Source organism: Lepus europaeus, chromosome 13, assembly GCF_033115175.1.
Source record: "Lepus europaeus isolate LE1 chromosome 13, mLepTim1.pri, whole genome shotgun sequence".
In the NCBI taxonomy this organism is placed as follows: domain Eukaryota; kingdom Metazoa; phylum Chordata; class Mammalia; order Lagomorpha; family Leporidae; genus Lepus; species Lepus europaeus.
This window is the reverse complement of record NC_084839.1, coordinates 35,340,595-35,368,453: the sequence shown is the minus strand read 5'-3', so window position 1 is coordinate 35,368,453 and position 27,859 is coordinate 35,340,595. Positions and strand designations below refer to the sequence as shown.

Genomic DNA, 27,859 nt, shown 5'->3' with positions numbered 1-27,859 from the left:
TGCTTCTCCTGGTCTCCCATGGGGCGCAGGGCCCAAGCACTTGGGCCATCCTCCACTGCCTTCCCGGGCCACAGCAGAGAGCTGGCCTGGAAGAGGGGCAACCAGGACAGAATCCGGCGCCCCGACCGGGACTAGAACCTGGTATGCCGGCGCCGCAAGGCGGAGGATTAGCCTAGTGAGCCGTGGCGCCGGCTAGTTTTTTAATTACATAATTACCTTTACTGGTGTTCTTTGTAGAGATTCAGAATATCATCTGGGACCACTTACTTTCAGCCTGAAGAACTTGTTTTAATATTTCTTGTTTAACAGGTTATCTAACAACAAATGCTGTTTTTGTTTCATCTGGAAAAATCTATTTTACCTTCATTTTTTAACAGCTGTATCTTCAAGTCAACTAATTTTTCTTCTGTTCAAATTGACCATGGAGCCTCCACAGAAAGTTTTTTATTTCAGTTATTGTAGTTTTCAGTTCCAGAATTATCTTTTTATAGCTTTTGTCTCTTCAATGAGATTCTCTTTACTGTACATTGTTATGATACCTCCCTTTACTTCTTTATGATGCTTTCCTTTGTTCTGTGAACATATTTATAATGGCTATTTTGGAATCTTTTTCTGTTAAATGTGATATCTGGTCACAGACAGTTTCAGTTCCCTGCTCTTTTCCCAATATATAGGCTTTCCCATACTTTCCCATTTCTTTACGTGCCTCATAATTTCTTGTTGGAAACTTGACATGTAGATAATATATTATAGCAACCCTGAGTACTGTTATCCTCCCTGACTCCTGGCCTTTCCAGGACTTGTTACTGTTACTTGCTAATTTGTCCAATGTCTAGCAGGGTTATTGTAGTGAAGCCTATTCTTAGAGAAAGACACACACACACACACTGCTGGGTCGAGATGTGACCTACAGAGGATTAGATTTGAATATCTCCACAGTCATCCTGGGAAGGCAGTGGTATCAGTGGGGCTCGTTTGACTTCTTCCCTAACCACACACACCCAAACTCCACTAGCTGGCAGCTGATTGTCCTGTTGTTTTCAACAATTCCCTGGCAGCATGAAATGCTCTGCTAAACTAATCAGATTGGTTTCTGAGGCCACTGTTTGATATTTGTTTTGTCCCTAGGAGGACCCCTCTCAGCTATCTTATTTCCTGGGTCTCCTACAAACTGGTGGACCTGCAGTCTAGATTCTATTTGTATTTTCATTATATGTATGAATCGCCTCCCAAATGCCTTTCACCACAAACTCCACTGTTCTTTTGAGCACTCTTAAGTTTAATCTTCACACTTGCTGCAAATGATAACACATTTTAGGAGCTACCTATTTGAAATAGGGCTCTGGAGCATGGGACATTGGCAAGCTTCTCTGAGCGACAGTCTTGCTCTAAGAGATCCGTGCTAGCTTAGCAGCGTGGAGCAGGGCTTGAGGGGGTTTAGGGACAGGCAGTTCCTTAAGCACCTGAAGTCCTCTTACTCACCTTTGTGGCATGAAACCACTGTCTTGGGCACTTAAAGGAAGGACTATTTTCTCAATATTCTCAGTGCACCACACCCAGAGTAGAGTCTCCATTCCATAAAGAGAGTTGGCAAGAGAAGGGAGCCCCCACTTCCTAACTGTACTCAGTTAGGACCCAGTCTCAGCGGCATGCAGCTGTGGACAGCACGGGAAGGCTGGAGTTCCCCTCCTGCAGGGAGGCAAGTTCTCCAGCTCAGAGCTAAGTGTTCTTGGCTGCGGCAATCTGTAGCAGATGTTCAGGGAAGATGGGCAAGGGAGGGAGCACATTTGCTTCAAATACCATAGACTTTCCCTTCTCTTAGAGACTTTTTTTGTAGATATTCTTGAAGAGATGCCATTTCCAGAGACTTCTAAGTGTTATGGTTTGTTTGGGTTTTTCAAAATAACTTCCCCAGTTTCACTAGGGAGTAGGTCAGTGGAGCTCCTCCTACCATCGTGTCTATGTCCAGAATCTCAATGCTATTTTATAGTTGGGGGCAAGCAATTAGAGGCCATATTTCTTCTGAATTAAAGCAATATAATTACTTGGCTAATATTTTGTAAAGGTAAAATGAGATTTCTATAAATCATATTGAGATTATAACAACAAGCAACCAGTGACATAGGGAATAACTGGAACTTGGGCTAGGTTCCTAAAGAGAAATAAACATTCCAAATTATCTGAAAGTTTGATCTCCCTCCATTTGTATTATTCAATATTAATATGCCTCTAAAAAGTTAAATTTAGAATTTCTCCCCAATATTGCTTCCTGTTTTCTCTGTACACTTTGAATACAGAAGCCCTTTCCCACTATAATAATTATGTACATCTGAGAAGAGGAACATAACTGGTGAGACACACAGTCTCTTCTCAGTTCTGTGCAATTTTTTCATAGGTTATTTAGTTGCAGGCCATCTCCTGCCTTACTTAGTGGGATAGATTCTTAGGCATTTCCACAGTGGGTTTTAGCCACACACACTCTAGTCAAAGCTCTATGAGTGATCTTAGTTTTTACACCCAATTGATGACAACTCAAATATTTAAGTAAAGGATGCAAATGAGTTATACTTGTGTAACATGTTTTTAATTGTCCAGCTAACCAGTTAGCTGGAATATGATAAATTTGTAGACATCTAAAGTGCTTAAAAGATGTACATATGTTTAATTTGATAATAAGCTATGTATATTTTGACAGTTTTAGGTATAGTGTTCCTAGTGTTAAGACAGGTTCATCTGAAGGTAATGTAATTTGTAAGCTTATATTTTAGAAAAGATTTAATATTTTCATTTATATCCTCATTTTTTAGATTATAAGCCACTTAATATTGATAACCAAGTTTAAAACATTTTTCTTTTACTGATAAGTAATCAATAAAAATTCTTTAAATACCAAAAATAGTAAATACTTTCTAACTTTCTGTTAAACATAGCACACTTCCTTTTAGCTACTCACTAGTGTATATTATATATAAGCACTCAGGATATAAATACATAAATACCAAGGATTCTTGATAATTAAATGTAAAGTGCTTTTGTTTTCACCCAATCATCATTTTCTAAGTAATGTTTTATTTATAATTGTGGTACTTCAACTGACTTCATTATAACCTTAAGAGCTGTTCCTAGCAATATACCCAATTATTTCTCTATGCCAAAGAAAGAAATTAAGCATTAGTGGTTAAAATCCTGCAATTCAGTGAAGAATTGGAGGCAACAGAATTCTTGAATTCTCGAATAAAATTCCACTAGAACACATTTGAATACAAAGACCTACATACATTCAGTAAGATGAATCTGATCACCAAAAGGCATTCTGAAGATGTTTAGCAGTGAAATTGAAGCAAGGAAAATATAGTCAATTTAGTGAAAATTTTAGTATAATTTTTGCTATTTATGTAAAATGAATTCTGTAAGTAATGCTATTGACCTATCTAAGAGAAGAAAGGGTATAATTTTCCAGTTCAGTGGTCTTTAAAAGGTCATGAAGGGGATTGCTGGGTCTCCTAGAGTGGTAAACATTTAAAAACTGCAGGGTGGGAAGTGGGGTTGGGGCCCTGGTATGCCCTCTGTATTACAAAATAAAGGGCTGGATTCCCTCATTTCTCACAGTCAATCTAAAACACAAAACAGAAAAGGTGAGTCTCATAAAGTAGTTCTAATGATGATAAGATGATGTGCCCAATATAATAGGAAAATGATTGAGTAAGTGTACCAGTCTAGAGAACCAGAGAGAACAGAATGCTTGACTGGAGAAACTGGAAGATAAACATCTTCAGTCACTCTGAGCGTGTCTTCTCTGTAGTTACACTATAGCCACCTCTCCTACCATCACTCTACATCGTTTACTAAGTCCTTTAAACCATAGCTTTGTTGGAAAAACTAAAATTTTTTATTCTTTTTTTTTTTCTATCTTTGATTCCCAGGTGTATTGTAGAAACTGAAAATTTAGAAGAAAGAGTAGCTGTTGTGAGTCGAATAATTGAAATTCTGCAAGTCTTTCAGGAGCTGAACAACTTCAATGGTGTCCTTGAGGTTGTCAGTGCTATGAACTCATCCCCTGTTTACAGACTAGATCACACATTTGAGGTAGGTTTACATATCTTTTTTTTTTACATGAGCTTCCATTCTCTGTTATAAAAATCAGAATTTTATAATGAATTGATTGTTCTTTTAAAGTTAGGCATTTTCATTAAAACACATTCCCAAGTTCTGGCTTTTTATAAGAAGGAAAAGCAGTACATTTAATTTTTAATGTAAAATATTAAATACTCATAACTGTGTGAAGACTAGCAAAATAAACTAGATCTTTCTCTCTCTCTCTCTCTCTCTTTCTCTCTCTCTCTCTCTCTCTCTCACACACACACACACACACACACATCCCTTTAAGTTTTTACTAGGGCCTATGAAAATAGTTTCTTTGAAACAATATTACAGTCTTAGAATCAAACTAATACTCTTGTGTTTGGGCCTTATTGCTAGCCTGGCAATTTTTAGCTAGAGCTGTGATTGCAAGCTTATGGCTCCTAAATATTTTTTTTCCTTGTAGCAAATACCAAGTCGCCAAAAGAAAATTTTAGAGGAAGCTCATGAACTGAGTGAAGATCACTATAAGAAATATTTGGCAAAACTCAGGTCTATTAATCCACCATGTGTGCCTTTCTTTGGTAAGTATTTCTTCCTAAATTTTTAATTGTATTTGGGATAAAATAAGACACTTATTTTATTAAATGAGTATAAGCATGCATAATATACAAGCAGGTAAAACTGATATAACACATATTTTAGCACCTGAATCCCCTCGGAATTTTTTTCGATTAGGACTTTTAAAGATGCAGGTTGAAGATCTATATCCTGAAAAAGCAAAATGTTCCAAAATCTGAAACTTTCTGAGATGATGTCACAGGTGGGAAATTCTGCATCTAACCTCATGTGAATATTGCAGTCAAAATCCAACCATACTAAAAAAAACACTGTATGAATTATCTTCAGGCTATGCATATAAGATATATATGAATCATAAATGAATCATAAATGACTTTCAGGTTTAGACATGGGTCATATCCCCAGTATATCTTATTAGTAATATGCAAATACTCCAAGGCTGAAACATTTCTGGCTGTGTGCATTTCAGATAAGGAGTGATCTACCTGTGTGTGCATTTCACTTTCCATGCTCATCTTGAGCAGTCATTAGATGTTATATAATACTTAAGTTTTTATATTCATAAAAAACACTTAAATTGAATTTTAGTAAACCAGAAACTCTGCAGAAGCATGACCAAACTTATCTTCTTTACATGGCTAAAAATTGTTGTGTATATGCCTTTGGATTTACACCTGCAGCATATCAAAATTTCATTCTCTTCACCCACTCTTTGGATTCCCCTCTACATCAGGGGAGGGAAGTACCTTTTTCTTCCTTTTAAGATTACATCTACCATCTGATTCTTATCCTTTTCTGCAGGTTCTTCTGTCTTCCATCATTCATTCCTTGTATTTCCTACCTGCAATATCTCCTTCACACTGGCTTTTCTCTGCGTGTGCATATGTTTTGGTGATCCTTCCTCTGATTGCTTATAGAAATGATGATCTCCATCGTTTCTCTTGTGTTTTCTTGTTAGCTTGTGGTGTATTTGCTTCTAGCCTTTTCCTCACTTATATCTATTTTTATATATATGATTCTAAGTTATACTTCATATAACAATGCTGTATCCTGATGTTTTTTCCACTTAAGACCTATTTTGTCACTTTTTTTGTTTAGATTTTATAATCAACCACTTTTATATTCACTTCTAATATTTTTGCTCTGTATACATTGCATATAATTGTAATTGTATAACATGTACATTTTATGGTTTACTTCTTTCATTTCTCATACCTAAGTATATTTTTATTTTTTAGCAAATAACCTTCATGTTAATAATTTAAAGTGGCTACATAATATTCCATAAGAATATGACAGTGTATTAACCATTATGCTGTGAATGGACACCTTATTTCCAGCTTTTTTGCTTTCCTAAATAATGTTATTATTAATATCTTCATTTATACCTTTTTCCTAAATTTGAGAGTATCTCCTTGAGACAGATAACCAGAAGAGGAATTACATAGGTAAAAAGGTATCAGTTTTTTTAACTCTTGATACATATTGTCAGCTTGTTTTCTGAAAGGTTTATACCTGTTTTTAAACTTTTAAATTTATTTTCATTTTATTTGAAAGGCAGGGAGACACAAAGAAAGACCGAAAGAGAGAGAGAGGGAGAACTCTCCTGTCCACTAATTCATTCCCCACACACAATCTAGTCTCCTATGTGAGTGGCAGGGACCCCACTACCTGAGTTATCACTTGCTATCTCCCAAGGTGGTGTGCAGGAAGCCAGAATCAGGAGTGAAGCTGGAACTTGAACCCAGGCACTCTGTGGGATGGGGGCATCCCAAGTGGCATCCTAATGGCGGTGTCCAGTGCTTGCCCTGAGGCTTATGCTCCTTGGTGCTATCATTATAAGGGTATAACAAAAACAGATTTCATCCCAGTGTTTTCAACTTTGAGTACCTATTTTTATAAAAATTTTAATTGTTTTTATAGGTAAAAACTACTACCTATTTGTTGTAATATCCTTTCTTTGATCCCTGTAGACAGTTTTTATATACTTGCATTCCTTCTTGTCTATGTTCATAGTTTTAACAACCTGCCTTTTCAGTTTATATGTTTAAACTGTCCATTTTTACCATTATGATTTCTTTTGTTTCCAACCTTAGAAAGTTCATCTAATCTAGTAATTTAATATCCAATCATATTTTCTTCTAGTTTTTTTATGATTTGATTTTCAGAATTATATTTAACTTTTATCAAACTGAAGTCTCTTAGATATCATATGAAATACTCAAATTTCTTTTCCAACAAACTGTTTGTAGGCCCAGGTTCATTAAAATAATTCTTACATATATGGGGCCTTGCTCTTTAATACTAATTATATCCCACTGATTTCTTATACCAGTGCCATAATTTTAATTATTGTCATCTTGTAATTAGTAATTCTCAACTGGGGCCAACTCTTTTCCCCTCTCCAATGTTTGGGTTAGCCAATATGTCGACATTTTTTGAGTACCTACTAAGTACCAGGAACTATGGTGCTTAGACAAGTGAGAAATTCTTGTACGTACATGAGCTTGTATTTCTGCCACTCATGATATTATATCCTCTCTGGTACGCAGAGATTAAAAAAACCCTCAGAACCCATTCATTGGACGCACTGGTAGACCCCATACTATTTGACCCCATCTCCCTGATGGATGGGTAGGTTTTCAGTCACACAAACTGACCTTTCAAAAGTTCTCTCTGTCTCAGATTAACATAACTAATATTTCATAATGTTGTTTAGTGAAAAAACTTTCAGACCTGTATTTGCAGTGGGACTCCATTAAGATGTTTTACAGGTAAGCTGAGTGATTTAGTGACTGAATATAAACATGTGCAGATATTTTGAAGGTACACAGGTAGCACACCTGCCAACCACCCTATCCTTTCCACTCATCTTCCTGGTTAAGGAGACTCTGTTCTTTGAAGGTAGTGTATCTAAAACTGTTCCTGCTCAGTTCAGCTGTTCTAGAAAAATGTTTTCTGTTCTCAAACTAAAGCTTCTCAGTGTCTACGGTTCGTTAGGCTGCTTTTGGTTTCTAACACAGTATGTTAGAGCCAAATGTTATTGCTGCTTCTGAATTCCACCACGTCTACAGGGTAGTGTATCGAAACTCCTTGCAGATTCCTGTCTTTAATTCTGGATACTGTTTTTCCCTTCTTTGGGAGAAAAGTCAAAAGTAATAGCTGACACTTTTACTTCTTCTGTTATCTTACTAGAATTTTTGTTGTTGTTGTTGTTGTTTTCAAAGGTTTATTTATTTATTTGAAAGAATTAGAGAGAGAGAAGGAGAGACAAAAGAGAGAGGAGAGAGCCCCCATCTGTCAGTTCACTCCCCAAATGGCCACAACACCCAGGGCTGGGCCAGACCAAAGCCAGGACCCAGGAGCTTCATCTGGGTCCTCCACATGGGTGACGGGGCCTAAGTACCCAGGCCATCCTCCACTGCCTTCTCAGGAATATCAGTAGGGAGCTGGATTGGAAGTGGAGCAGCCGGGACTGGACCCAGCACCCATATGGGATGTTGGCGCTGCAGGGCAGCCAAACCCACTATCCCACAGCGCCAGCCCCACCAGAATTCTTACAGAAGTCTTTTGCTATACTGCCACCATTTGTAGGGGGAAATGTAGGGCAATTTCCTTTTCAGAGCTCTGCTAGAATTCTGGTCGATATCTCAAATTTTCACTATACATTAAAATGTTCTACTCAAAGGAAAAATGAATATGTGGGCAAATTAACATTCTGTAAATAGGATATACCTCACCCAAGTTTCTCATAGGTGTACAAACATCCAAGTTTGTACCATCGGCTTTCCCTTTCCTTTTATGCTGCTCTGATCTGTGTACTCCTTCTGGTCTTCATAAATTTTCTTCATCTCCACTTTTGCTTTGTATTAGAATTGATTATATTGGGGTGGGCTTTGTGGCATAGCCGGTTAAGCCACTGCTTGTGACGCCAGCATCCATTTCAGATCACCAGTTCAAGTCTCGGCTGCTCGGTTTCTAGTGCAGCTCCCTGCTAACGTCCCTGGGAAAGCAGCAGATGATGGCCCAAGTACTTGGGCCCCTCTGCCACCCATGAACAGGATGGAGTTCTTGGCTCTTGGCTTTGGCCAGTCCTAGACCTGGCTGTTATGGCCATCGGGAAGTGAGCCAGTAGATGGAAGATCTGTCTCTGTCTCTCGGTGTTACTGTGCCTTTCAAATGAATAAATCTGGAAAGGGGAAGGGAAAGGGAAGAAAGAGACTATATGTCTCCCACACCCTAGTCTAATTCTTCAAATGCCCTTCCTTCTGTTAATGAGTAATGTGCTCTTTCATTCATTTTAAAAATATCCAGGCCTAGGACTGAGTGTTGAGAAAGTAACCTTTTTATATAAAAAGAAAAAAATTTAGCTTTGCTAGTATATAATATTCATATACACAGGCCGGCGCCAGGCTCACTAGGCTAATCTTCCACCTGCGGTGTCAGCACTCCGGGTTCTAGTCCTGATTGGGGCACCGGTTCTGTCCCGGTTCCTTCTCTTCCAGTCCAGCTCTCTGCTGTGGCCCAGGAAGGCAGTGGAGGATGGCCCAAGTGCTTGGGCCCTGCATCCGCATGGGAGACCAGGAGGAAGCACCTGGCTCCTGGCTTCAGATCGGCACAGTGCGCCAGCCATAGCAGCCATTTGGGGGGTGAACCAATGGAAGGAAGACCTTTCTCTCTCTCTCTCTCTTTCACTCTCTCTCTCTCACTGTCTAACTCTGCCTGTCAAAAAAAAAAATATTCATATACACATACGTATAGGTTCTGCATTTTTAAAAAAATACTATATGTCAGAGAGGGAGGAGAATATGTGCCTAAGCTTTTTTTTTTTCTTCACTGATGCAGTATATGATTGTCAAAGTTTGGATGCCACTGCTGTGATCATTTGTTCTTTTAATCATCAGTTATAAAATAGTTTCCAAAATGTATCCGAAACTTCCCTGAAGTGCTCTTATAGGCATTTTCACAGCTTCAGGTGTGCTTTTACCATCTATGACATGCATTCTCTTATTCCTCCTGTATTGTCAGTGTCCATCATTCTGCTAGCATAATTTAATCAACAAAGTACAAAAAAGTGAGATCTTCCTCCCACTGCCACCACTCCCTGCCCAAACCGGTTAATTAATTGGTTCTTGGCGAGTCTGCATTTTAAATATTTATCCCCGTCTCTCAATTCCCATAGGCCCTAATCAACCCTCATCATCTCACCAGTACCACTGTTGGCCTGCTAACTGATCTTCCTTGTTTTGGTCTAAACTCCATCCAACCCATCTGGCATTTGGCACAGCTAGAGTAATCCTTCTAGAATACAAAGATGTTTAAAATCCCCTATCTATTTCCTGTATAAAAATTAAGTTCTTTAACAAAAGGCACTCCCTGACCCAGTCCGGGTATTACTACCCACAAACCAACTGTTCACAGGTGAGCCATCAATTTGTGACCAGTTTGGAAAGTTGATTTTGGCTGCCACTGAATATGCATACTCCTGTGGACTTGTCACACTGAATACTGAGTTTAGTAGATCATGCAGCTTCTGTAAAGGAGGATATAAGTGGTAGAGAGTAAAGCAGCTGAATGATTGGCATATATGGGAAATGAAAGCCTATGCCTACTAGAACACATGTAACTTTTTCTTAAGAATGTATCCTCAAGAGTGGCCTAGGTGCTAAGAAATAGACAAGTATCTAATGCACAGTAATAACTCTATACTTTTAAAAACCAAATAGGCATTGATGTCAATCATATTTGGTTGTTATGACTTATTCAGTATTGATTCATTTAATCTATTCCAGGCTATTGCCAAAAACTCTAGTACTTAAAAGTATGCTTCTGTCATAAAAGCATGTAGAGCCACTCATTTAGTCCTTGCCTTTGACCACTCGTCTGACATCCCTCCCCTCTTCCTCCCTGTACACCAAGCCCCTGGGCTGTAGCCATGTCAAACAACATGCCATCTCTAAGTATGCCTTCCAAGCTTCATCACAGAGCTGTACCTTCATTCACACCTCTGCTCTGCTTAGAATCTCTCCTATCTATTAAACTTCTATTCATTTTTTGAGAGTTAGATTCTCAGCATGACCTCGCCTGTGTTGTTTTTTCTCATCATGTCAGCCCAGCAGAGAGGAACACCTCCTTTGGGCTCTCATAGCATCTTATGCATTACTACTAATACAACACCTCCTAAAACAGCACTTACCAACTTGTACTGCGGTAGCCCACACTCAAAGCTCTAGGCACCTTGAGGTCAGGACAGTCTTTTTGCTCTTTGTAGCTGCAATACCAAATACAGTATTTGGCACACAGCAGAGATTCAGTACCTGTGTATTGAGTGAGTGAACTCAGTATTCACACAGTTCTTTTCTCTGCACATCATCATAGTCAATATTTGGGGGAAAGGCAGAAGATAAGAAGATAGGGTAAGATGCAACAATAGCATCAACCATCACAATTACCAGCTTACCACTAAGTCTAGAAGTGCTGAAGACCAGAATATTTCAAAAATTAGATGCAGTCCTGTGTGTGATAGGCTTGCACATTCTTCCATATTTCTATGAGTAAGCCTATCCAAACAGTATTTCTTCTGAATTGCAAATCATAGCAACCTCTTGCAGGGCCTCAAGAGTTGAGAAGAAAATGTGATACTCTGAATTAGCATTTGTCCCCCTTTGCCAAAAAAATGTCATTAATGATGGGATTACTCTTTGGTTCATTTAACAAAACTGTTACTTATATCAAATAACAATGGTTTAGGGGATATGGAAATTGATTATGTTATGAAAAACCTATCAGTTGTATTAAACTTGGTCTCCCTTTTTCTTGGCCATTTATAAAATTTAAGTGTTTCACAGAAGAATTTCATACCTATTAAAAATTTTTTCTTGACATTTACTTAGCTTACTGCTTTTCACATATGGAAATATAAGTCTTGATTCTTTGGTTTTGGTGACTGAAATGGTACAGCATAACATCCCCCCAATTAATGAGAAGGAAAAAACTGGCTTTTCTTTCTTTATCCTTGAAATAATTTTATTATATCTTCTAGGAATTTATCTCACTAATATTTTAAAAACAGAAGAGGGCAACCCTGAGGTTCTAAAAAGACATGGAAAAGAGCTTATCAACTTCAGCAAAAGGAGGAAAGTAGCAGAAATAACAGGCGAGATCCAACAGTACCAAAATCAGCCTTATTGTTTACGAGTAGAATCAGATATCAAAGTAAGTTGAATTATTTGTGTACACATATTTCTGATGATAAGCTGTCCAATAAAAGGTTTATTTTGTAGAAGAGAAAAATGAAAATAAAGCTTAAATAATTCAAATTTTCTTAATGTTAAAAGTTTCCTTAAATTATTTTCATGAGTCTCACACTAAACTTAAAACATTTAATATTAATAATTCTTTGCATTTATTTTAGAGGTTCTTTGAAAACCTGAATCCAATGGGAAATAGCATGGAAAAAGAATTTACAGATTATCTCTTCCACAAATCCCTAGAAATAGAACCACGAAACCCTAAGCCTCTCCCAAGATTTGTAAGCATTCGTATTTATTTTATATACTTTTTATAGTGTCTTCTACATCTAGTGATGTCATCCCTACCCATATATGTTTTATAGATAAGTTTTGTATAAAGGTTTTTGGGGAGGAAGTCACATGGAACAGTTTAGTAATTTCAAAAAGTACTTTAGATAAATATACCCAGAAATATCCCATTTGGTCCCAAATAAAATGAACATTTTATTAATGGAGAAAATCTTGATATGATAGATGATGAAACTGAACAAAAATGTAAGTTTTTCTTTTTGGTTTTACTCAAAGTGACTTTTAGGAGTTACTTCAAGGGCAGAACATTTAATAAATTTATACTAATTCACTTAAAGTAATTTACATTAAAAATGCTACTTTTTGAAAGTAATGATTTATTCTAAATTTTAACCTTGAATCATTAGCAATAAAATTACCAGGTTTGGCTGGAGATACTTTCTTTGGGAAAATAAAGTTTCCATTGTTTTTTAGTACTTGTCAGTGTCCAAATACATGAGAGCGCTTCAAACAGTTCATGGAAAATCGAATTAAAAGATAAGTATATTTTGGGGCAAAAAATTTTGAAATCTATGCATAGTTTTTTCATGAACTTTTTGATGACCCCATGTATACGTGGACTTCAAAAATTTTTTGTACCTAAATAAACCTGTCTTTTCAATTTTCCTATGAACTTTTTGAAATACCCTTGTATATCCAGTATCATCAACTTTCTGATCTGAAATCTATTCTCTTATTTCCGGGACAGTCAACAATCAGGAAGCAAATCTAAATGGGTTAAAAGATACCTGGTTTGCTTCATGCGGCATGCTGATATCACTGAGAAATGATTGCTCTGTAAGGAAAATTCTGTAGAAGTAACACAGAAGCCTGGGCAACTGAATGCGTTTGTATAGAGCTCAAATGACACTAATGGCATCACTGCATCACAGCACAGGAAGGGGTTGTGTTCATGATGATGACTGTCACCTGGGGTACAGTGTTCAAAAAGTTGCTCAGAAAATTTTGTTTGCTCAAAATAGTCTGTTTAAAAAAACTAAAGAAATATGATATATTTTAGAAAAATTTATACTTAAAATAGTAAGATTATAAATATTTTGGTATTTGTAGGATTCAAACTCAGTTAACTATTTAAAGGAATGTGTTACCAAACAATGTAGGTAGCCAAGGCTTTCGCAAAATGGAATGTTAATGCTTAAACGTGGACACTTTGATCTGAGTCATTATGTAACTTAGTAGTGATTTATGGTTTTCCTAGATATTCGTTAACTTTTATCAGGTACATGTAGAAAAAAATTCCTTTCTACTGTGGTGTGTTAAGTTGTATTTCTTTTGGCATCTCTACAGCCAAAAAAATACAGCTATCCCCTTAAGTCTCCTGGTGTTCGTCCATCAAACCCAAGGCCAGGAACCATGAGGCATCCTACACCTCTGCAGCAGGAACCAAGGAAAATTAGTTACAGTCGGATCCCAGAGAGCGAATCAGAAAGTACAGCATCTGCCCCGAATTCTCCCAGAACACCATTGACACCTCCTCCTGCTTCTGGTGCTTCCAGTACCACGGACGTGTTTGATTCTGATCATTCAAGCCCTTTTCACTCAAGTAGGTGCTAAAATGTTAAATGCTATAAAGTATTTATTAATATTAATGTGCCAGAGATGAAAAAGAATCTGGATTTTGTGTGTATATGAATTCAGACTAGTCAGTTACCATTTAAAAATATCATTACAAAAATACAAAACAAATTCTAAACTCCAGCATCTTAGAATTCTTTTTAGAAAATGTACTAGAATAGCCCTCTTTAAATTTATTATAGTTTACTAAGAAACCTAATGGTAAAATTAGTGATTTAAACTGTATTCCAAATGTATCCCTCATATCTGGGAAAAACAGATAACCCTTAAAAAACATGCAGAATATTTGTCTCATGTGTTAATAAATGCCTCCAAAATTATTGTATTTGCATACTCAAGTCTTAGCATCCCCTCCGCACCAAATTCAGCAGTACCTTCTAACTTTGCAATGTATCAAGTTCAAACTCCTGCCTGACCCTTTCTCAGTCTACCCCATAGTGCCCTGATGGTATATAACATGATAATTTTAAATGTCTAGTAGTCACTTTAGAAAAAGAAAAATTAATTATGTGAAAATAGTTTTAATAATAAATTTTGGGTGGCCGGCACTGAGGCTCAATAGGCTAATCCTCCGCCTGCGGCGCCGGCACCGCAGGTTCTAGTCCCGGTCGGGGCGCCAGATTCTATCCCGGTTGCCCCTCTTCCAGGCCAGCTCTCTGCTATGGCCCGGGAAGGCAGTGGAGGATGGCCCAAGTCCTTGGACCCTGCACCCACATGGGAGACCAGGAGAAGCACCTGGCTCCTGGCTTTGGATCAGCACTGTGAGCCGGCCACGGCGGCCATTGGAGGGTGAACCAACAGAAAAAGGAAGACCTTTCTCTCTGTCTCTCTCTCACTGTCCACTCTGCCTGTCAAAAAATAAAAATAAATAAATAAATTTTGGGGCTGGCACATTGAGTTATGCTGCCTCTTACAATGCTGCCATTCCATATTGGAGTGCTAGTTCAAGCTCCAGCTGCTCCACTTTCAATCCAGTTCCTTTTATTTAACTTGGCATATTAAAATTGTCTTTTCAATGTGAAATCAATATAAAAATGTATGACTGAGATATTTTACATTTTTTAAAAAATTCTAAATCTTTTAAATTCAGTGTGTATTTTATACTTATAGTGCATGTTAAATCAAACAAGCCACAGTCAGTATCCAGTAGTCTCATATGGCCAGTGGCTACCCAACCATACAGCTCAAGCACTAGCCCCTTGGAAAGGCTGCCCCTTTAATCCAGATTGACATGCATTTTCTAATTGAGTATTTCATCTGGAGCTTTAAAGATTATTTTAGAACATATAACCATTTTAAAATTATCCATAATTAAATCAAAACTTCAATTCCATTGCCTCAGCTCTCTTGTGACCATTTCCACATGCTCTTCCCATTGGCTGTTTTAGGTCAATGTGCTGACAAAGCTTCACTCTAGTAGCTGACATAGCAGAATCCAGTCCTGGAGGCTACATGGTATTCTTATGAGGAAGAGATTGAGAAGCACTGACCTATGAGTTAGGAATCTGGTTTCTTACCACAGTCTGCTAGTGAGCTTTCTGATTTTAGATGAAATATATTTTTTGTGCCTTCTGGGAATCAGACTGTATTTTTAAGGTTTCTTCCAACTCAGAGAATAGAAGCAAAAATCTTAACATAATTCTTTGGAGGTATATTGTTTTGAGATTTAGTCCAGAATCTTGTTAAGTTATTCAACAGTCTGTCCTATCTTTGTACCATCTAAAGGTACAAAGGCCTCGAGGATACTGTATTTTGGCTTTATTTGCAACTCTGGATCAGAGTCAGTGCAACACAATGGGTCTTCAAAAAGTTCATGGAAATACTATGTATGATTTCAGAATTTTTCAAAAAAAAATCTTTAAACTCCATTTTTCCACAAAGTTTCTGAGATACTCTTGTACACATTGTAAACTATCATATTTTTGATAAGTTCAGACAGACATCAGATAAGAAAAATTCCCCAACTTGCCAACTCCCTAAATTTATAAAATGAAACCAACACTTTTCCTGCATACTTGACCTAAAACCATTATTTATTCTGAGCAATTTAATTGCAGGATTTTTTTCTTAGAGAAGACAACTATATATATATAACTATACACACACACACACACATACACATACATACATGCATACATATAAGGATTCACAAAGAAATGAATTATTGATGCCCAGGAAAGCCATCAATTGCAAATTCTGCTTCTCTTAGTTTAAGTAACTAAAGGCAGGAGAGGTAGAAAAATAGGAACCAAGTTTCTGTATGAGTGTTAAATTTAAATGATCAAACAGGGAAGGAGTCACTCTGGAATGGATTGTTGTAGTCGATCTTTGTTACATGTGTTAGTCGAGCAGTATTACATAGCTAGCCAACAGGAGAAACAGCATTCTAGGAATTAGGCTTCAGAATCTTAGACTTTAGGATTTTCTCACTGTCTTTTTCCTTATGACAAAGAAAATCCCTATATCCCACTCAGTTTGCTAATAGTAGAAGTTGTAAACAACTGATTTTAGAATCAAATAAGCCAACGTAATATAAAAATACCCATGTTAATGCTTACTTAAAACTTATCAGTAGCTTATGTGTGTCAAAGATCCTCAACTGCTCTTGACTCCACTCCTAGTACCGGGGGAGCTCCAGAGCCTCCATCTTGCTAACCACTGTGTTGCCCCCAGAGTGAATACTGCTTTTTTGTTTCCCTTGGGGCTTGGTAGAAGAACTGCCTTGATTGCACTGTTATGTCATCTGAATACATTCCACTCGATAGAAGGCAGCAAAAAGTGCCGTTCCTTATATTTTCCAAAAGGCAGTGTTGCACTGGAATCCTTTCATCAGTTTTAATGGCACTCTTTTATGCCAGCGTGTCTGGTGCATCTCCTACTCCTTACACAAAGACAGCTTGCAGTATTGAGAAGTGAAAGAGAATCATAGTTAAAATGCTGTGGAAGTTTGTCAAACAATGACCTGACTGAACAAGAATGGTTATGGAAAGCTTTTGGGTAAACACAGGCGGGGAAGGAACCGGCCACCACTTTAGTGTTGCTGCACACACCCTTGTATGCCCATAAAGTGATGCTCACAGTGGCTGGAGAAGGAGGAAAGACCACCAGGATCATTGCTTTGTTTCTGCTGCAGTAGCAAAGGCGAGAATGGTGCAAGGCTTTGTGACTACCCTTCCTGGTCACAGAAGGGAACCAAGGGGCCGACCTGCTCTGTGTGCTGCAGATGAGCTTTACCTCCATCCCTCAGCAGAGAAGCTCTGACAAGAAGACGTTTTACAAACATTTCAAACTGGAATTTTCTTCGTGGAAGATTGCACATGAAGAGTTAGAAATGCATTAACCAGACGCTAGTGTTTAAGGTGCTATCCCTAATTTAAATATATAATTTTTTCCACTAGGAGAGTGCTTGTTTCAGTTTCAAGGATGATTTCAATCCTAACTCTTTAGTGTAATCCCCTGGGGAGCTTTAGAAAACACCTGTGCCCAGCCCACACTATGCTGGCATTGTCCTCTGGGCACCAGTATTGTTTAAAGTTCTGTAAGGATTTCTCATGTGCCGCTGAGCTCGAGAGCCATGTGTCTGCCCCTGGGATTTGTACTTAATAAACTGATACTGCTTTTTAAATTAACTGGGTCTCACCCTTCAGTCGTGGTCAGTAAATTTGTTCAGCATCCAGTTGACAAGAATTTCTAACATATCTCTTGATTAGATAGCATAAAATTCTAAGAGAATTCTTAAGAATATTTTCCAGATGGTGAGACCAACCAATGAGTTAAAAGAAATAAGGCCAAAGAAGTGCCCCAAATTTACCAAGTGTTTGAATCTAAGACCATGCTATATAGAAACATGTTCAAAGCCAGCTTTACATCCATGTATATAAGTGTGTATGCGTCTGTATAATTCTTTCAAAAAGACTGCAACCTGTAATAGTCAAGGGATGTGATTTTATTTTATTTCTGTATTGTACTTATTATGCCATCATTTTTTAATATTGTTGAAATTAGATACTTTAAATTCATCAGTTTCCTTCAAAAAATGTGTCTCAGCCCCAAACTTTTACTGATTTTTTTAAAGTGTTTACTGCCACAAAAGAAAAAAAGCTGTATCACGTTCAGCTTGTTTGAATATCCAAAGCTGTAGTTATTTTGTGATGAGAATACATGTCCCAGGAACACTTTTCAAAAGTATAAAGTACTAAGAAATTCCCTTTTCTTTTTAATTTGTATAAAATAATTTCTTATTTATTACTTGTTTCACAAGTTTGAATTTTCAAAATAATTTTTAGTAAATGACATTTCTGAATGGCCCCCTGAATTCTTGCTTGATTTAATTTATGCAACTTACTCTTACAATAATATAGTTTTCTTGTGAATATTTGTCATTTAATTATTATGACATCAAACAGTAAATCTAAAAACATCTTCAAAGTTCCAAATATTAACTCAGTTTTTTCTTCTCAAAAGTAAGTAATAATGAGTTTTTATTAAAAATTGTTACAGCATTCTTTATAATTAGAATGACAAGAATAACACTTTCATCATAAATTTTTACATATGGGTTGAATATATCAATGAAAGAAAAATCTACTTTTTCTTGTTTCCTTTCACAGGCAGCGATACCGTCTTTATCCAAGTAACACTGCCCCATGGCCCAAGTTAGTATATTTGGTTTAAGACTCGTAATTCTTGCTTTGGCTTTAAAAAAATCAAACCAAGTGTAACCTTTCCTGCTAAAACTCGTCTTGGGTCTGGCAGCATTGGTACCTTGCTTGCAACATCTTAGAAGTGAGGCCCTCACTTGTGCTATCTTTTAATCATAAGTGATTTGCTTAAATTTATATACTTTTCATGCTTTTTTAAAAACTTTTTTTTTCCCTCTTTTAAAAGAACATATTAAATGAGTGGCTTCCCCCATGTAACCTTTTCTCTTTTCCCACTATGGAGTTCTGAAAATATTTTACTGCTCAACTTTGAAAACAGCAGCAAGAGCATGCATGCGCATATGGGAATGCTGGCAGCTACATGCAGTGTCTGAGTCACAAATATACATAGTTTGGTAGACAGCTTAGGCTGTGGGCAAATAACTGCAGCTATCTACATGATAAGGCCCAAATAGTTATCATTAAGTTGCATTGTAGCTCTTTGCTTTTGAAGTAAACTAACCACTCAATTCCATTATTTTAATTATATTAAGCTTACAGATTAATATTTTTGCTGTCCTTTCATAAAAAAGATTTCAAAATTTATACAATGGAAAATATTCATTGTACACTAAAGTTAGTATACATAGTCTCTTAAGAAAAAGGTTGTTGATCATTTGAATAATTCAGAACACAAAGTGCTTTTTAAATTATTTTCTAACATTTAATTGACAAAATAAAAACTTAATGCCTAAAGGGGAAAAAAAATCCTACCAAGTATAATTTTAGTGATGGCTTAAGTATTTTTTCGTGTCCATTTTTATAGTGTTTATAAACTAGCAAGCAACTTACACATGTGTTGTCTTTCAGAGCGTAATGATTTACATACCTACATTATGCCCTTGTCACCATAAATGTCTGTTAGACAGGTTCTCAGTAGAAGCTTTACTTTGTGTGTCTGCCTTAGTCATCTTAAATAGTTTCATCGCAGCTCCAGTTTTTAGATGAGAGGCTGATTTTGCTGATACGCTAAGGATAACCTACACCTAAGCAAAATGTGGAGAAATCCTTCCCTGGACACTAGATTCTTTCCCTTGCATCCACTGAGAGAACTGCTGGAGAGCGGCACTGGGGACAGAGGTTAGGATCAGAAACTCTATTCCCAGGAACTATCCAGAAACACCTGGGAATTTCTATACTAATAAAGTCAGAGGAAAAAATGAACCCATCACCAAACTTAACAAAAATTACCATTCCAAAGATTTTTTAATAGTTTGTTATCTCTCCCAAAAATCTGAGAATCAGACTCAATTAAAAATCCCAATAACAGATTGACACTTGGGAATGTTATTTTGTTCAAGAATCAAAATAACAGTGTCTTAGGCAGCTTTTTTCTAAAAATTCTGCTAAGAAATTTCTGCATGCATTTATAGCAGTTTGCTTTAATAAATGAAATACTACTGGGTACTTCTACGTATTTCTTTTAATAGATATAATCAATTTCCAGCTAAATCTTTTCAAGATTAATAAATGAAATAAAATTCCCATGAACTGTTTTTAAAATGTAACATCCTACAGGATCTGCTTCAGTATCATCTATAAGTTTAACCAAGGGCACTGATGAAGTGCCTGTCCCCCCTCCTGTTCCTCCACGAAGACGACCAGAATCTGCCCCAGCGGAATCTTCTCCATCTAAGGTAAAGTAGAAAATCTTGTTATCTGGAAATTGGAATCAATACAGTTATAGTATCATCAGTTGTTTAGATATAGTTTATTTCAAACTGGGATAGATGAACATCTCAGAATATTTGGGCTTAGTAGTTTAATAAGGATTCGTGTAGTCATGTTTATTTCTTTTCTTCTGAAGGTAGTTTTGGGTATGTTTTATAAACCCATTATAAACCAAAAGCTATTGATAAGGTTAAAGAAATATGACGTTTTAATCTATAAAGTAAGAGTAATTTGGTTTCAAGCACTTCTTTAAAAATACATACAGAGACAGAGAACAGGAGAGACAGATCTGAAGCTTCGTGTGAAGGCACTCTACCAGGGAAATGGTTGTCTCAGCACATGCTGAGCCCAGAATAGTGATTCTGCCAGGCTTTTAAATGGGATTGTCACAAAAATGTTGAGTTGGAAGAGACCCTAAAGGTTCATAATAGCTATTTTTTTCTAGCTGTTTAAATTTCTTTTCCTTTTTTTTCTTTTTTGGCTTAGTTCATTGTTTAAAGCTGTCCAGAGAACAGAGTACCTGGATAAGACAAGACAATCTATAGAATTTTATGGAGTATTAATAGTAAATTTAAAATTGTGAAGTTAATAGGTTACTTATGCTAAATCAGAAGTGACCTTAAAATAGAATGAATGATAGCAAGCAAGAGCAAACAACTAAGTTTTGAGAAAAAAAAAGTATGGCAAAAACTGAACACTGGTGAAATTATTTCCTTATGCATTGGCAGAACCTCCCATGGCTCCATACCTAGCATTCTGCACATGGCAGAACTCCTGGCTCCATACGTAGCATACTGCCAGTAGCTTGTTTGAAAACAAGCTTAATTCTTAAGATATTCATGGTATTACATAAATTTATTAATATGTTTTAACCTTTTTTTTTTTCATTTGTTAGATTATGTCTAAGCACTTGGACAGCCCCCCAGCCATTCCTCCTAGGCAACCCACATCAAAAGCCTATTCACCACGATACTCAATATCAGATCGGACCTCTGTATCAGACCCTCCTGAAAGCCCTCCCTTATTACCACCACGAGAACCTGTGAGGACACCTGATGTTTTCTCAAGCTCACCACTACATCTCCAACCTCCCCCTTTGGGCAAAAAAAGTGACCATGGCAATGCCTTCTTCCCAAACAGCCCTTCCCCCTTTACTCCACTGCCTCCTCAAACACCTTCTCCTCATGGCACGAGAAGGCACCTGCCATCACCACCACTGACACAAGAGGTGGACCTCCATCCCATTGCTGGGCCTCCTGTTCCTCCACGACAAAGCACTTCTCAGCATATCCCTAAACTCCCTCCAAAAACTTACAAAAGGGAGCACACACACCCCTCCATGCACAGAGACGGACCTCCACTGCTGGAGAATGCCCATTCTTCCTGAGTTCCTCTGTACCAGGATGCACAGTTTCCGAGCCCCAAATCCATTGCTGGCAATGGATGCACTGAATGTGCCAGCACTGAGGAGTTAAAGTGAGAACTCCAAACACTAACAACTCTACTTCAAGATGCAGTATAAGACGATGAGTTTTAACCTAGACATGATTATAAAATGAAATGGTATCCCAGTTTAGAATATGGAAAGACTGATCTAGAAGAAATGGACAACTGATTGCACCTGAAAATCGAGTCAAACAACTTTCTCCAGCCAATAGGCAGGACTCTTCTTTTTACGAAGTGATCTTTATCATTAAAGGGATGGAAAACAGTCTAGCGTCCAGCAGGTCCACATGATGACAGTTTTTGTAATTCCAAATATTATGCACTTTTAAAAAAACCTTAAACAGGGATTTTAATATCCTCCTTTGTTTTCCTTTGCTTTACTCTTCTACTTTAGAATATTTTCTTAAAAATCACTCAAAGGACTGTGAGGAAAGGCTGTGGTACCTGACCTTGTTGAATTCAAGGCCCAGCACTGTGCTACAGTCCTGTTTACAGATTATTACAGTGAATTGAATGGGTACCGAGGCTTCACCAAAGAGGTACTTTTTTTGTTGTTTTTATTTTAAATAATTTTACCAACTTTAAGACCATTTCCCCCACCTGTCCCCTCCCCACACAAGCTAAATGTGGTGGTGTTGCCTTCAAATAAGAGAAATTTTGTGTCATTAACATGACAGAAGAACTTTTTAAAAATGTAACTGTCAAGCATACTATTTACATTTAGAAGACTGTTAATCTATGCTAGATTGTCATCCCCCCAACTTCTCCCTCGAAGGTTTACTGGTAACCCACGTCATGGCTCGTAGCTGTCCCCCTAACCTTACTGTGGAAGAGCAGGCGCCCGATGTGAGAAGGCGTACCTGCTGGGCATCACTGACACCATTCGTGTTTTACTAATGGCCGAGTAATCAGCATATCTAGAATTACCTTGCATTGCCTAAATCATGTGTATATAGTGAATGTTATATAATATACCTGGCAGGTCTGTTTTAATTTAATTGAATAAAGATACATATACTTTGTTTGGCTGGCAAATATTAAATTATTATATGGAGAAAATGGTTGATTCTTATTTCTTTGAGTTGAAAAACACACAAAAACACTAAGCATAAAAGCACGTTTTGTGGTACGCCTTGGTTTCTAGTTCTGGATATATGTATTAGTCTTAAAGAATGATCTAATATTGCAGTTTGGCATGTAGGAAAATATTTGGTTAGAATAGGATGGGTACCTTTTAAACAGAACTGTGTAAGTTTTTCAATTTCCTGAGCAACGTGTATACAGTTTGTTAAGGTTTATATTGAACATTCTGGCTTGCTTGAGATCTTCCGCTCTGTCAGAACTATTCATAATAGAACATCTGTCTGCATCATTAACATCGTAAAACAGATTATTCATTAAGCCTGTGTACCACTCTTCCGAGTCTTACAGATACTGTGACGAAATGCATGCAACTTATTAATGTCCACTGTAATGTCTATGAAATGTGCAGTATTCCATCCTCAGAGAGTCATCCGTTCACTGGTATCTGCATGTGTCCTCTGAATAATGAACAGCGTTTCAGCAGTTCTGTTAACCTCTCCATTGGAGACATTTCCAGAAGTGCTGCATCGTGGTGGAAACCTAGTAGTTTCATAATTTCCTGTGATATTTATTAGAGCATTAATGTGTATCATGATAGTACAGTATATTAGCCATTTAAGATCAGAAAGTATGTTAGTTGCATCATCAGTAAGTTAGTCCATCCTATCATATCCTTTCTTATTTATTTGTTAGAGTTGAATCTTTGTTTTTGTTTAATGTCTGTACCATTTCTATTATGGTAGCCATTTTTCTCTTTGTAAAATGTCTCTTCTTTTAAAAGCATCCTAAAAAAAAATTTTTAAGTCCCCTCTTGGATGCAAAGTGCCCATAAGACCATTCATTCAACAGATACATATTTAAGCCTATTTACTACTGCTGCTATAATTGTGATACACATTCCAGAATCTCCCATGACTTTTTTATTGGGCCAGCCTTATCGTCCCTGGGATTTCCCTTTTTATGGCTTATTAATCACTTCTTTTTTTAATTACCCCAATCCTTCTACAGATGAGAAACTGAGAAAAGTCACATAGGAGCCCATTCAATACCTCTCTGGCTAGTGTATTGGCCTTCAAAAAAAGTGATAACCCCTTCCAACCTGCCTGATCCTCTAAAGAGGAAAAAGATTTGCAGTTCCAATTGTATTTCTTCCAAAGGGAACCATTCTTCTACCCTGTGGTTTTAGAAGACCACTTCACTGTGCAACAGTTTTATATGCATGTGGATAGAGGATATTTTTATTCAGAAGTATGGCATTTGGGTAAAAATACTTTCTGCAGTGGTAACTGATTAGAAAAATGCCAATTGGATGGTGGTGGTGTGTCCTTCCCTTCGTTTCATGTGAAACATTAGCTGACAGATGTATCCTTTTCAGTAACTAAAATACATTTATTTAATCAGGGTCAAGAAGTGGCAGAAGAAGGCAAATGCATTATTCTAAAATTCTGCTTTTGAACCCAGCACATTACAAAGCAGTCAATGCAGCATGACCTTTTGTTAAACACATTCCAAAATGTGGGACATTTCTTTTAAGATGGAAATATTCTTAATGTTTCATTATCTTTGGATCATGAAATGAAGAAATCATCTCGAGGCTGAATTTACTTAGCGACTTCATAAGGATTATAAAAGAAAGGGAAGCTCTTCATGTCTAAGCACCAGGAACAGATGAGCAGTGTATGTTTCTAAATTTATTCAAAGACTACGGTTATTTACTCTTCTCAGTCCTCCAAATGTATTTAAAGACTACAATATACCAACATTAAAAGTTTGCTTAATTAAAGGTGGTTGGGCATCAATTCTGTGTTACTTTAATAGGTTACTATTCTCTCGCAACTCTAGGATGTTGTAATGATTCTGAATTTAGCAAAGAACATGCCACACTAATGCTTCAACCAACGGAACAGGGTAGTGAACAAGTACTATTTAGTTGGAAGGCTATACTATGGTTCTAAATTATTCCTTAATTTTTTTCCATAAATCAAAAATTACCTGATGCAAACCAAAAATTTGTTGGTATTTATGATTATGATCTTGTCTTAATTATCAAGCTTAGCTTACTTTGATCTTGTACTTCATTGTCTTAATATGAAATTTAAATTCATTCTTTTAAATGGCTCAGCAAAACAAATGGGGGAGGGATGTCCCATTTTATTAGTGTTATACATACTGAGGAAAACCTTTTCCCTCTGATTTAGAAAGGAACAATTTAACCATTTATTTCTTGGTATTCTGCTGCTGTGGCTAAGTTTACTTATTCTTTTAACCTATATTGTGTGACTGTTGTACAAGTGCAGGTCCTGTTGTAACGCACATTAGTCTTTACCAGTAAATAAATATCACAAGGTTAATGTCAGTTTGGCTCAAAGAGAATTATGCAATAAAATTATTTATAAGGGAAGGTGAGGACTTAATATTTTTCTCTTTTGAAACATCTCATTACTAACTTTAAAAATCATTCCATAACTCCTTATACATGAGCCAATGAAATATTTTGAGCTCTAGTTAAAAGAAGCATGAAGTCTATATGATAATTCTAAACAAAAGCACTTGTAAACTTGTTTTTGTAACGTCCATGCCTTATTTTTCATTTTTGACACCGTAAAGTGCATTTTCTGTCAACTGTGAGCAAATTTCCCTTTTGCCTTTAATGAAAATAGTGCATTAAGTAGCCAATTGCTGCAAAATTTTAAAGCAAGTTAGCTAAAAAGGTGGGTCATATTGGACTACCATGCAAAGGAACAAGATGCATACCACAAGGAAGATACGTGCGGTGCGGCTCAGCCCGCCTGTGCCAGATGCATGCCACTTTCAGTAGCTGCCAATGTGCCTTTAATTAAGAACATCTCTAATTTTTTTCTTCAGATCAAGTCAGCATTTGGGGGCGGGATTAGGGCAGGGGATTTGGGGGTGCAAATACCTGGTGAGACCACCAGAGAATTTGTCTGTCAAAGTGACATGTACAATTAGCTGAGACGTGTTTGTGTATATATGTGTATTCGCCTTTGTGTAGTAGCACGGTTATTTGCTAAAATAATTGTCAAAAAAAATTGCTCTGTCAGTCTTACTTTGATGTAAGAACAAAGTGTGGTCTATATACATCTAATATGGCCTCTGTACCTAACCATGTTCGTAGGTAATCTTTGTACTCTGTGTGCAGCAGTATTTGCGGTTAAAGTGAAAATAATGGCTGTTATTTTTCTGGCATTACTAAGATAAACCGAAAATAATAAAGAAAAATGCCTTACATAGCCCACAAGTGTATTATTTTTGCATGTATTTATTTTAGAGGACAGTATTTTTTAAGCTATTTGTGATTCAGGCAGCTCATACTTTCCATATAGAAAAATGTTTTTGCATTTTTAATGATCGTTTGGAAGCAGTTTTTCCTGCATAATACAGTTACTATAAAAGAGGTTCCAGATTTGCTTCCGTGTCATATTCTATGATTGTCGAGAAAGACCCTTGGGATGGAAAGTGGTAATTTAAAGTGACCTTCTCTGTCACTTGGTTGAAGTTTCATAGGGCTGAGGCATTCGTAGTCTGTGAAAGAATCCTTAAGATACTGCGCTTTTGCTGAGACCTGCCGGAATGAGACAGCTTGACCTGTAGCAGTTCTTTCTAGGCCTGGCATGAAAAGATTTAAGTTTAAGGTTGTAAGTGAAGAATCATGCAAATACGAGGTCATCCAAGACAAGCTATAGAATATAAAAAGGGATGAATCCTTAGAGATCTGACCACCTTACTTAAAAATTGAGCCAAATGAGACATGGAGAAATGTGAGATCATAGCCAGCTTCGTGTGGTGTTTAGTCACTGGAACTGTTACTCTGATCCCTGCTGTTTGGAGGACTGCTTTCAGGTTTGTCTAAAACTTAATGGTGATTTCTTCTTTCCTGGCTTAATGTGACAAAAATCATTGACTCATACAAATGTATTTGGCAGACCACTATGAATTCTAAGCATATATTATATTCTAGGTAATCAGTTGAATAGCTATAGGAAAATAGCATTAACATCGGTATCAAACTTGATTGTGAATTTGCTTTAGAAGTGTCACATCCGTTGAGCTTTAACCAGCTGATTTGCTCGCTTACTTATTTTAGTCATGTTGGGTCCTCACAGACGCAGCTGATTAGGTCTCTGGTACAACCCACAGCTCGGCTTGCCTTTGGCGGACAGATGCACATGGCCTCCAGGGGCAAGAATGGCTCTGATAAAGTACAGTTCTGAAACAGCTTACAGCCATTTGAACATTTTAGGACTCTTGATACTTATTGGGGGCAATAAAAACTGAAGCCCATTTGGAAGCTAGTTTTTCTACCTTAATAACTCATCAAAGAAAGGATCAACGTGATAGAGTAAAACAGGCAGGTGCTTTGGAATCATCTATTCACATTCTGTTTGCATGGCTACTCAAATGACTGGAGAAGTTACTTAGGTCTGAGTTGGTTTCTTGTCAACATAAGGAAATGAACAGATCTATCTTGGCTACTGTGAGGTTTAAAGGACGATATGGAAAGTACAGTGTCTTGAGCAAGTGCTTAACAAATGGCACTTATAAGGGATACATTTTAAAAGGCTGCATACTTTTAGATATCTTTTAAAAGGCTGGTTGTTTGTCCTGAAGTTTATCATTGATTCTTTACTGTCTGGTATCCTTTGTTTATTTATTTAGATTAGTGTGTGAGTGACCTTAGGTTATAAGCATTTAACAAGGGCCTATCTGAAATATTCAGCAGTCAGTAAGCACCTGTTCTTCCAAGAATACATATGCTAGGATTATAGCAATGAGCAAGAATCCATTAGCATCCTGGGGTTTATAAGCTAGTGAGGAGACGTGGACAATAAAAAGCACAGTGAATAGGTGTCTTATACATTGAATGTCATGGCTGCTATGGACAAAAAAGAAGGTGGCTGGAAATGTCGGGGTGAAGGAGGTGAAATGTCAATGGGATTGCCAGAGTCTTGCCCCAGAATAAATAAATAAATAAATGAATGAATGAATAAATAAAGATGTGAAAGTGAGGGAGTGAGACGTGCAAGTGTCTGGGAGAAGAATATGCCAAGTCACGGAACAGCCGTTCAAAAGCCCAGAAGCAGGCACATACTTAGTGAATCT

At 37.1% G+C, this 27,859-nt stretch overlaps 1 protein-coding gene across 2 annotated transcripts in view; it reads left to right on the top strand.

Annotated features, from left to right (window-relative positions):
* The window catches only part of SOS1 (SOS Ras/Rac guanine nucleotide exchange factor 1), a 126,072-nt gene extending 100,083 nt beyond the window's left edge, over nt 1–25,989 (top strand). Inside the window, exons 16-23 of one of the 2 annotated variants that reach the window (XM_062209307.1) lie at nt 3,924–4,086; nt 4,547–4,664; nt 11,705–11,877; nt 12,077–12,193; nt 13,551–13,806; nt 18,449–18,493; nt 20,057–20,175; nt 21,105–25,989. In XM_062209307.1, coding sequence (XP_062065291.1) covers nt 3,924–4,086; nt 4,547–4,664; nt 11,705–11,877; nt 12,077–12,193; nt 13,551–13,806; nt 18,449–18,493; nt 20,057–20,175; nt 21,105–21,596 — 1,483 coding nt within the window. In that variant the 3' untranslated portion in view covers nt 21,597–25,989. The remainder of the gene's footprint in view (nt 1–3,923; nt 4,087–4,546; nt 4,665–11,704; nt 11,878–12,076; nt 12,194–13,550; nt 13,807–18,448; nt 18,494–20,056; nt 20,176–21,104) is intronic. The other variant, XM_062209308.1, reaches the window with a different exon arrangement.
* Nucleotides 25,990–27,859: the final 1,870 nt, after the last annotated feature.